The 11,125-nt window shown below is 38.1% G+C and overlaps 2 protein-coding genes across 4 annotated transcripts in view; one reads left to right on the plus strand and one right to left on the minus strand.

The window, feature by feature from the left end:
• Nucleotides 1-11,125, minus strand: part of Gart (trifunctional purine biosynthetic protein adenosine-3 Gart) — a 63,698-nt gene that overhangs the window by 30,357 nt on the left and 22,216 nt on the right. For both annotated transcript variants that reach the window (XM_028302286.1, XM_028302285.1), the window contains exons 2-7: nucleotides 7,399-7,579; nucleotides 5,212-5,425; nucleotides 1,573-1,703; nucleotides 1,008-1,131; nucleotides 644-758; nucleotides 208-315 (exon numbers count right to left, since the gene is read on the minus strand). In XM_028302286.1, the coding sequence (XP_028158087.1) occupies nucleotides 208-315; nucleotides 644-758; nucleotides 1,008-1,131; nucleotides 1,573-1,703; nucleotides 5,212-5,425; nucleotides 7,399-7,579 (873 nt within the window). The remainder of the gene's footprint in view (nucleotides 1-207; nucleotides 316-643; nucleotides 759-1,007; nucleotides 1,132-1,572; nucleotides 1,704-5,211; nucleotides 5,426-7,398; nucleotides 7,580-11,125) is intronic.
• Nucleotides 8,321-10,381, plus strand: LOC114351188 (uncharacterized). Of its 2 annotated transcripts, XM_028302293.1 has the most exons (4): nucleotides 8,321-9,357; nucleotides 9,597-9,677; nucleotides 9,754-9,919; nucleotides 10,196-10,381. In XM_028302293.1, the coding sequence occupies exons 1-4, from the start codon at nucleotides 8,542-8,544 to the stop codon at nucleotides 10,357-10,359; spliced, it is 1,227 nt and encodes a 408-aa protein (XP_028158094.1). In that variant the 5' UTR covers nucleotides 8,321-8,541; the 3' UTR covers nucleotides 10,360-10,381. The 2 variants fall into 2 exon arrangements, with proteins under 2 accessions (XP_028158094.1, XP_028158095.1); XM_028302294.1 differs by lacking the exon at nucleotides 8,321-9,357 and having other exon boundaries at nucleotides 9,414-9,677.

The following is an 11,125-nucleotide window of genomic DNA, read 5'->3' on the forward strand; positions in this document are numbered from 1 at the left end:
ATCAATGATGGAAACATCAGAAGAGCAGCAATTAATGCAGGCAACCTTTTTATATTCAAAATCAAGGAAACTTCATTGAAAAAGGGTCTAAAGAATCTATAGCATTGAATAAGAATATAGTTGGACAAATGCAAGACTAATTTGAAAACCCATATGACTTCTGCGTGGTATGAAATATCGCCACTAAAATAGCATGTATGTACTTACTTTGAGAAAGCCCTGTGAGCGATATCCTTCCTGTACTGTGCGCCGGGGAAGTCGATGACTGACGCGGCAGCGGTGGCGGCAGCCGCGGCGGCCCTCAACGATGCAGCCCTGATGAAAAAATATATTTACTGTATCTCTGTTCACTTTTACGATATTAGGGGCTGATTTTTCAATCATCAGATATCTTTTAACTACAGAATAAACTTGACATTTATTTCCCATACTGAAATTGTTAATGTGCCAAACCTATTCTTCAGTTAAAAGTTATCCGACGAAAAATCAACCTTAAGTAGGCAATAACTTAACCAGTGAACTCTAGTCACTGTCTTCGATTCCAACATATTTGCAAAGCAACTTTCAGACACACTACGAAAATAATTTATGCTAACTTGTCCCTTGGACCACAGGGTACATACAGCTTGAAGTATTAACATACCTGGCACAAACTAAGAGGACTCGACCGCCCCACGTGACTAAAGAGCCGTTAGCGCCTCGAGCCACGCCACTGTGGAAGACCACCAGGCCTGGGGTAGCTTGAACTTGGGACAATCCTGTAAAATAAATTATCAGCATTTTGACATTTTTGGAGTTGCTTCGAGGATTTTATCAAATTAAAAAAACTTTTGTTACATTAATTTACTAGTAAAAAATCACAAACATATTATTTTTCCGATCTCTTTAAGCACGTTTCGGCTTTGAGCGAGAGCCCATTAAGCAAAACCTTGTACAAACTGTAAATTATAAAATTACTCAAGGAAGTCACTCATCGACGTTTACTTAGATGATATCGTCATACTTACCACTGATCACACAACCCTTAGTGGAGGTTTCTGGATATCCTTTAGATGCTAGGACTACTCCGACAGCTGATAACTTGGTGTTCCACATCAGTTGGTGCTTGTTCAAGGTGCCAGTGACGCATGCCTGGAAGAATTACTAATTGACACTACTAATTCGAAAGATATCCGTAAAACTATACGTATGTGGCTATATTTTAGTTGTTTGTAAACAATGAACTTTTTTTAAGTATTTCTAGAAAGAAGTAGCATGACAGGAAAGTCAAATGGTTAGCTAATTTGGCCTTGGATTGGGATATTTAAAAACATTTGTGAGAGACATTTGTCAGGGGTACTATGGACACGTGGTCAAGCATGTGAATTGTGATATAGATATCTAATAAAACGTGTGATTTTTTGTGCCTTGTGTTTATTATTAGTTAAACATCCAGTTCTATGTATCATGCAAGATAAATAGTTGTTTACGAAAATAAATAGCGCTTCAGTGATAATTCGGTGGACTACGAAGCCGCTGAACAAATTCCTCTCTATCACGTATTTGTTCACTTTTTAAGTGATGATGGTATACCTTCATAACAGTGTAGAGATCTGATTCCAAGAGGGTCACGAGGACTTGGGTCTCGGGATCGCCGAAGCGACAGTTGAACTCCAAGGTCATGGGTCCAGATTTGGTGACCATCATTCCAGCATACAGCACTCCTAAAAGTAAAAGAAAATAAAACGTTATAAGAAGTGATAATTGGGGTAAAGGAAAAAAAGACTTAAAAAGATATAAATTGCTTGAAACTTCTTCATAATACGTATATCAAGCACGACACAGAATAGCAATGAAGCTTCCGGAAAATGCAATGATTGATATCAAAAACTTTTAACCATCTCTTAATGAAAACCTATTAATTAATTTTACTTTGTTAAGGTGTCATCAGCCAATATGAAGCAATCTGAGCAATTTTTGAAAAACATTGCTAATTCCAATTAGTTTTAACGTCAGTCTAAAATGTACTCTATGCTTTAAAAATTAAAGTGTTTTTCCTTCGGATCACTAATTAAGATGTGTATTTGCGTTTCGTTATCAGTGTTTATCGCGAGCTTAATTGTGGCTAGTAAATAAGAAGCAAACAAAGGGGTCGCGGGTCAGTCAGACGTAATGCCACTGACTGAGGCGAGTGACGTAAGAACGCTGTTGAAATTATACAATTTTATGTCTTTTGTTTCGAACAAACAACAACAGATTATTGATCTAATAAAAAAAAATATTAGAGTCACAGTCCAGAGCCGTTGACAATAAAAATATGAAAAACAATATGTTGACTTGATAAGAGACGCAGATAGATAAATTATGTTCCAGTAAAGTTTGGATTACATTAGAAGATGCTAAAAAAATCTGCACCGAACCCAGATCTGTATGGATGCACTAGCTTTTACGTACTGTATTTTCTCTTCGTTTCTTTTGAATACTGACAACTTTCATCAAAATCCATACAATAGTTTTTGCGTGAAAGAGTAACAAAACATCCATACAACCTTTAAAAAGTAAATTAAATTAAAGATATACTTAATTTGTATATTTTAAAGACTGTAAACCCTTGAAAAGGAGGCTGACAATAGTGACTGAGTTTCTTGCGCTGCTTCTTCTCAGCACTGGCCCATTTATTGTCCCGAAGCAGTGGTAGGGTTAATATTGGGACGTGTAAAAGTGATTTTTAAAAGCCTATTTGCCAAAATAAATGAGTTTTTAAGAGTTTTTTAAGTTCATATTTTATTGCATTATGTAAAGATTTTCTGCAGAATAAGATATTGTTAGTTCTTGAGATTTTGCTAAGATTGACATATTAGTTACTAGCTTACGCTGGGAATTATCGTCATAAAGAAAACCTGATTAAGAAAATAATAATTATCAGATACTTATTAGAAACTAAGTATCCGTATTATGACTATAATTGCTTAGTAATAGTTAAATTAATTGCTGCTAGAAAACAACATGCGTTTGAGAACATTAACGCCACGTGTTCTAAATTACTTATAATAAGTCGTTAAGATTAAATACACGCATTATGGCGTCTGAAATGCCTAGAAGTGATTAGTATTGACCTTATGATGAACGCAATAAAGATGTTTAAGATAATAATTTGTAGGTAGGGGAAAATCGAATGGCTTTCTTAACTGCAAGTGATAATAAATTGTGTCATTGCATAAGGACGATAAACTGGTCTTGAACTGCTTTCTGATAGACTGAACCAGATCTCAAAAGTACTGGCAGCTCGAAAAATTATACTCCTGGAAAAAAAATCAACATGATCTATTAACCTAAACCTACGATCTCGTATTTTTTTTTTCTTTTTACTAAGTTGTACTTATAACTTAGAGCGATGGAGCGGGCTATGCACGGAGTTTCCCTGCGTGATCGAATCAGAAATGAGGAGATCCGTAGGAGAACCAGAGTGACTGACATAGCCCGCAGAATCGCTAAAATCAAGTGGCAGTGGACGGGGCACATAGCTCGAAGAGCTGATGGCCGCTGGGGCAGGAAAGTTCTTGAGTGGCGACCACGAGCTGGAAGACGTAGCGTGGGCAGGCCTCCCACTAGGTGGACCGACGATCTGGTGAAGGTCGCGGGAGGTACCTGCATGCAAGCGGCGCAGGACCGGTCTTTGTGGAAATACTTGGGGGAGGCCTTTGTCCAGCAGTGGACGTCTTTCGGCTACGAACGAACGAACTTATAACTGGCCGGAACTAAAAAGCGAGTTATCATATTATTTCTTTATGTCTATGATATGGAGCTAGAACAAGACTACAAAGTTGGAATGGCCATGTATTGATTGTAGAAAAATACCTACTGTGAGGTTTCACGAGAGAAATAGGTAAATAGACATAGCATTTACAAATACAAAAGTACAGTTCAATAAGTTCAACAACGAAACAAAAAACATTGTAATAATTGTACGTTGCCAACCATACAGTGCGTGTAATTACATCAGTGCGCGATATTCGTTATCTATCTACGCAAGACATCTCTCCAATGTTTTCGATGGTCGCCACGAGTCTGTAAACATCTTGTTATCAGCACTTGCACTCTTATGAGACAAAAACCTCAATAACTAATAGTACAAGTTCATTAATGAGACATTAATTAATAAAAATGTAAGATGCAATTTGATTGCACGACGAAGAAGGCCAGTGATTATTTGAAATAAAAAATAACGATATCAGTAAAAAACAAGCTATTTTTAGCATGGTCAAACTCTGATTCCCAATGACGTAAACAGATGGCCCTGTAATTATTAATAAAACATACCTACCTACTTTTTAGCTTAATAAAAACTTAAGAAGATACTCGAAAACGAAAGTTAGTATTTTTTTTTACTTATAAAAAAGTTCAATATTTGTAAAATTGTCTTACTCTTTAAATATTACATTACACTGTATTTAAAGATAGAGAGAACAAAATCTTCATTTCGTCAATTCGAGTTCATTACCTCCAGATACCACTCTAAATATAACGTAACCCGTTGCTACGGCAATAACTTAGATAGCAACTTTATAACAAACTTGCAGTGCTTCTATGCCGTTCCATATTGCAATTTATTAGGGTGAAAGTTCTATTTACTTCTTCCTCGAGAGATATATCAATTTATGTGCAAAGATAGTTAGTAGTAGATAGTAATGCATTCACTTTATAAAGGGTGTCCTAAAAGACTTTTGTTTACAGTTCTAGAACGTCTTCATTTAACCAAATTCTTAGAAGTGTTTTTATTGTTTTTTTTTTTTTTGCAACTTTACAAAATTTCCTTAATATTTACGCCTATTCAAACTCAAAAATTAAATGTTGGGACGCCATCATCAAGCATCCAAAGCTTCACTTGCCCCTGGTAAACTACATAGATTTTCGTGTTCTTGCAGTGCAGTGGAGACTAACGCCCGTATTCAAAAACATTACTACGAGGTCTCACAGTGCGCGTGGACGCACAGGGTGACACACGAAACAATCACAGAGCTCTATTCAACGCTGTGCGTTCGATTTGCTGCTTCACTTAAGCAAGAATCGTTTGTGAATACGGGCGTAAATGACCTGATGATGATAAGTATAAGTTACGGGACTATTCTACAACTTCTGTGTAGCCAGTGAAGGCCAAATTTGTCCCGAGGGAAAGCTAAACTGTTGAAATTAATCAGAAGAGCATAGGAGAACCTGATCGTTAGTACTCACCGACATACTTGATCCCCTCTGCCTTCAGTCCATCAACCGCTCGCTGTAGCACCTGGTCCTTAACATCCGCCAGCTGGTCAGGTGTGATGAGCGGGCAGGGACAGTAAGCACCCATGCCTCCGGTGTTGGGACCCACATCGCCGTCGCCGATGCGTTTGTGGTCCTGTGCTGGAGGCATCATGGACACCGTCTCGCCATCCGTGAATGCCAGAACCTGCGAAATTATTTAATACTCAATCTATTGCATCCTCATTGTTACAAGAGGTTTATTTAGGTTTAGGTTTATTAAAATTAGATACAAATATGTACCCTGTGACCCGCTTTTATGATCTCTATTCAATGAGGGCTATCGTTTTAGCGCTCATCAGTTGGCGCTACTGTAGAGTAAGGTCCTGTCACTTGCTAGTAGCGAAGACAGTGGCACCAGCTGGTGCAAGCAGCGAAAGTGGTAGGAGAACTATCGCATTTGCGCTCATCAAGATGTCGCCACTGTACGGTAAGGTCCTGTCAATCGCCAGGGGTGCCAACTGTTAAGTATAAAAACGATAGCCCTCATTGCGGTTTGCGTTTAAGATTAGTTGATTCCACAAAGGACGATGCACCGCGCTCCGATGGCGAGACTTTTAGAGCATTATTGCACGAGCAAACCGCGGTGGAATGGCTGGTGTGAGAAGATTTATAATATTTTTGTTGTTTAGGCATTTTACACAGCGCCATGTGGTCCCTAACCATGCACAACTGTCGGTCTCATACAACATGAAAATCTTGCTTTTTTGTAAATATTTACACACCTAAATCAATACCAGCATGTATTATGTTCATGCTCACAATTACAAATGTTTGCATTACTGGGGAGTAACCTGCGAACTTAGCGCAGTAGTCCGGTATGCGAATCAAAAGATTCACAATCCAGTTAGGCAAAACAGGAGGCAGCGCCAAGAGGCCATCCGTTATCATCATTACGTTTGGTTCCTCTACTCGATCGTAGTGATGTCAATGAGCGCAATAGCCACGAAGAATTACTAAATGATCATGCCGTGATGCGGTGATGCACTGATATCAATCTCTTTCGTATGTAATACGAGGCGTGGTGAGAAGCGGTATTTTTGTTGCAATAATATATTATTTTTCAAAGACAGATGTCACGAAAATAGATACAGAAGATCAACATCATCTAAAAAGTTATCAGCAGCAATAACAAGCTGTAACTTTATTTTCATTTTAAATAAGCCTTGACAAAACTTTCCGTGACGTCCCATAAAATTTTATGGATCAATTAAATCTTAGCTAATTATTCTGAAAAAAACATTTGTTATTTTCAGATTATCTTATCTGGACCCCAATGGAAGCGTAGTGATGTATGGAGGAACATGACCCCGTTATCGACTTTGACTATAGGTATCATCACTAAAATATAGACTTGAAATAATGTTTGTTTGTTGCTAATATCACTTGCGGGTTTAGAAATTTTCTTTCAATTAAATTGCTTTCTTTTTACATCATCTTTTTACAGCATTTATTATCACCAATAAATCGATCTTTTAGCCCCTATAAAAAAGTATGCAACAAAAAAATATAGCATAATATTCTGTTGCATAAGATGATGTGAAAGCGATGTCGCCAATTTAATGGTGGAATGACCGAAATTATTTGTAATGCAAACAAATTTGTGTTTAATACTGTATCTCATGTTGATAGCCCAATAAAATAAATAAATAAATAAACCTTCGGATGGACGAGGTATGGGTCAAAAGAACCAGGTTATCATTGCGTGAAACCGACTTATTAATATGATAATAATATATTTTCATGGTCACTTCTTCTTTGCTCTCGCCCTATTCCCGTACGTGGGGTCCTTTCCCTACCACGTGAACCCATTTATTTCGCTAGTAAGTTTCCCTCGTATTTTTTGGACATTGGTCATCCAGGTAGTTTTGTCTGGTCATTTCCACATAAGGAGGTATAATAATAATCAATGGTTACTTTAAACTGACTAGCGGCCGCCCGTGACTTCGTACGCGTGGATCCCGTTTTACCCCCTTAGGGGTAAAATCCTTTCTTAGTTCATACCTACGTCACAACATCTACCTGCATGCCAAATTTCATTCAGGCTATGCGTTGATAGATTACTATGTCAGTCAGTCAGCCAGTCACCTTTGAGATATTATATTTAGAAGATATACTTACAGAGACTTCATCTCCATCCAGCAGTTCCTCAATGACCACGGTCTGGCCGGCCACTCCGAACTTCGAGTCCGTGAGGATGTCGTCCACGGCCTCACAGGCTTCCTCCTTCGAGGCAGCCACCACCACACCCTTGCCGGCCGCCAGCCCAGACGCCTTCACCACCAGAGCGGGGTAGGGGGCACTGTTAAATGGAAGGAATAAAATTGCTACTAGCTACCACCTAAATAAAGAAGCTCGATTCCACCTTCATCCCGATTATAACTTTCCTTCAAATTTAGGCTAAGAGCAGCGGCGCGGCGCGCACGCACACACTGACAAAATTTAGCGTTGATTAGCGGTGAGGTCAGGCCTGGCTCACTCCGCGCGGTACATCCGATAATTACCTACAGCGAAGCGCCCCGCCGGCGGGTATTATATCAGTCGAGTGTCACGCGCGCGCCCGTCAGGACGCTGGCGTGCGTTGTAGTACCTAATTCTATGATCGAAGTATTATTTAAAAATGGAAATATTGTGCGGCGTTCGGGTGTTTAAATTCGAAAAGAAATCTACCGGATTTATATTTTTTTTCGCTTCCCAAAGATGCTAAAAGGTATGTTGGCCATGTAGGTAATCAATAATTCTTAGGATAGTATAGGAACCTAACCTACCATGACTACTGCTCAGAATGCGTTCGTTCGTTTCAGCCAAATTACGTCCACCGCTGGACAAAGGCCTCTCCCNAAAAACAACCAAATCGAAATTGTTACATACTACATTATTAAACAAATCCACTGTCTTTGTCCTTAAACCTCTGACATTTTGATAATATATCTTTAAATCAGCGAACTTAACAAAAACAAAAACAATCCAACACGCGGCCAAACAAAAACTAATAGTAATAAGTTAACAAATTAGGTCATCTTTTCTAGAGNGTTACAACAACCTTCGTAGTAAAAACTAAACAGACAGACAACGGACTTATCGCTTCGATCATCACGCAGTGAAATTTAATTTAGTAAAAGGTCACTTCCACTAAATTAAAAATGTGTAGGTACTTTGTTGTGGACACATTAAGCTATTAAGTTGTTTCATCAATTTTCGCGAGTACTTCATCGGTAACATTAGTTGAAGAGCTTTCGACACAGGTGGACATTTATTTTTACAATGATAAAAGTAAATATGAGAGAGCGTACAGCTAATGATCGCTTTTCGATAAAAAATCCTTTAAGTTGTTTGTTGTATTTATTTTCCTTAAGTACTAATTCTCGTCGAGAATTAAACTCTAATTCACACCTTTCTGTAATAAAAATAGTTGTAACAGGCGTCTTGTTTTGTGTGTTGACAGTGTTAAGTATATACTACAGAATTAACAAGGTGTACAGTGATTTAACCGTATCGGTCAGACTGACAGATTTAGTACAAGCAATATACGATTACTTTCAATTTAACGTGGACTTATACTTCGTGTATAAATATGGCAGACGTTATTATCAAGAATACTATAAACAGTATACTACCATCGACCAAGTTTTAGGCGAGTGCAGCTGTAGCCCTATTAGAGCAAAAATTAACAAATTAGTTTTTTTGTTTGCTTCGTTTTGGGTGGCCGTTTCGGCCGTGGATTGTTTTGTATGGGTTTCAACATACGGGTGGATGATCCCTTTTGCTTTTTCATTGACGTACATATATCTTCTTCTAAAAATTCTCACTAATTTAGATTTTACTTACCAAACTATGCACATTGAAGTTCGCTTGGGAATCATGCGGAATTTGATATTAACTCAATACCTTGACTGCGATTCATTGTCTGGGGCGACATCCGACCCAGTCGAAAACAAAAATTGGTTTTATTGCAACTCTTCATCATTCAAACGTCGAGAATTTCCGAAGAACAGTCACTCTGGAATACAATGGCTCAGCAGATGTTACTTGCTGTTGATAGAACAAAGCAGGTTCATAAATCAAAAGTTCGGATTCAGGGTAAGGAATCATAAGATCAAAGGCTTCTTTTGTTCTGAATATTGCTCACCAATTTCGTGACACTTCTCAACAACTATAATAATTCAGCCGATTGTGGTGAGCGAATGAGTGGACGTCCTTTGTCGCGTGCGAAGCCTACGAGGATGTTGTGTCACAGTCTAACACTAATAAATTTCTTTTAAAACTCTTCTAGTACTTAGGTAGCTATTTTCAATCTAAGTTAAACATATGAATTTCAGATGTTACTGAATAGCCTGAGTCTTTTGATTGACATGGTACGGTTCGCGAACCTTGCCATTCGAATCGCAGTCGGATCTGAGGTGAGAAGATTTCCATACGTTAATTTTATTATGTAACTTAATATTACGATTAGTAATTCTCGTAACCCTTCCTCAGTATGTCGTAAATTATTTGGCAATTGTGGCTGCAGTATCCACTATATTCCGGCTGATATTATGCGCTGCCATTCTGACAAACTTGGTTCACCACTGCGAGATGGTTTACCGGCAAAACAATAAGATTATCTGCATCTCTGATTACATGCTCAACTTCAAAAACCCTGGTAAGCAAAGCAACGAGCATTTGACTACTTAATTTGATCGAACTAGCATTGCGAAACTTAGTGGCAGTAGGCAGGGCACATAGCTCGTAGAGCTGATGGCCGTTGGGACAGAAAAGATTTCAAGTGGCGACCACCGGAAGACGTAGAGTAGGCACTTTACAGGGAATTGACAGCGCAGGGCCAAGAAATTCTTGGGGGAGGCCTTTGTCCAGCAGTGGGCGTTATAACGAACGAATCCATCGTAAAATGTTTAATTTATATTATCTTTTTTTGCAGAGCCAAAGCTGCGAGAAGCTATTACCGAGCTTAAAACTCTGATCCAGTCGCGACCCATCACCTTTCACATGGCTAACTTTATTAGGCTGGACTACGCTATGCTGATGTCTACTGCTTCTGTAGTCGTAACCTATACGATTATATTATTGCAAAGTCTTAATTAAAAGCTTAAATAAATACCTAGTACTCGTTTGTTTGTTTATAAAAGTTAGGTAAACCCGAAATAAACAAATTATAGATGACCCCAAAAATTTTAGTTTGGCTGTTATCAGATAAATGGAGATCTTTGAAAATTCAAATAGCAAGTTTTGATTAATAACAGACATAATATAAGAACAGTAGAAGCTAAATAATAGCTCATAAGCAGCTATAATTAACACTATCGCGCTTCCAAGCTCTTCCCATCAGACGAAGTTTCCCCAAACTGCGAGCAGACATTCATTGGTTCAGACTAAATATAGAACACCAAAAACATAACAATAACCTTGGACAGAGTCCCACTTTTTGGGGCATCGATTCAGTGACTGCGTAAGCCATAGTACGCGTGTGTAGTTCAGTAAGGCTTGCTGAACATTGTAGTACTAAACATGAATGAGAATGTGTTGTGTCACGTTGTGTGCTTATTAACCTTATTAAAAAAAACATGAAACATCACGTAAATCTCTAATTCTCAGTGGATTTCCCGACGTGAGCAATTTGATGTTTTATAGAACTGTTTTTCGTCTGTGAAACTTTACAAACATACTTATAAAAACCCAATTCGTCTAGAAATGACTGTCATCAAATAATTATACAAATTAAAACAACACCTACTTATCCTTAGATTCTAAGTACTTATCACAATCTACTATCTAATCTAGCAATTTGTTTTAGTTAGACCTAGTTTACCAAAAATATTAGTAGGTACTTAGTATCATGGAATATTAATAA

Source organism: Ostrinia furnacalis, unplaced genomic scaffold (genome assembly GCF_004193835.3).
Source record: "Ostrinia furnacalis isolate ACB-3 unplaced genomic scaffold, ASM419383v2 OfSCF1098, whole genome shotgun sequence".
NCBI classification, from domain to species: domain Eukaryota; kingdom Metazoa; phylum Arthropoda; class Insecta; order Lepidoptera; family Crambidae; genus Ostrinia; species Ostrinia furnacalis.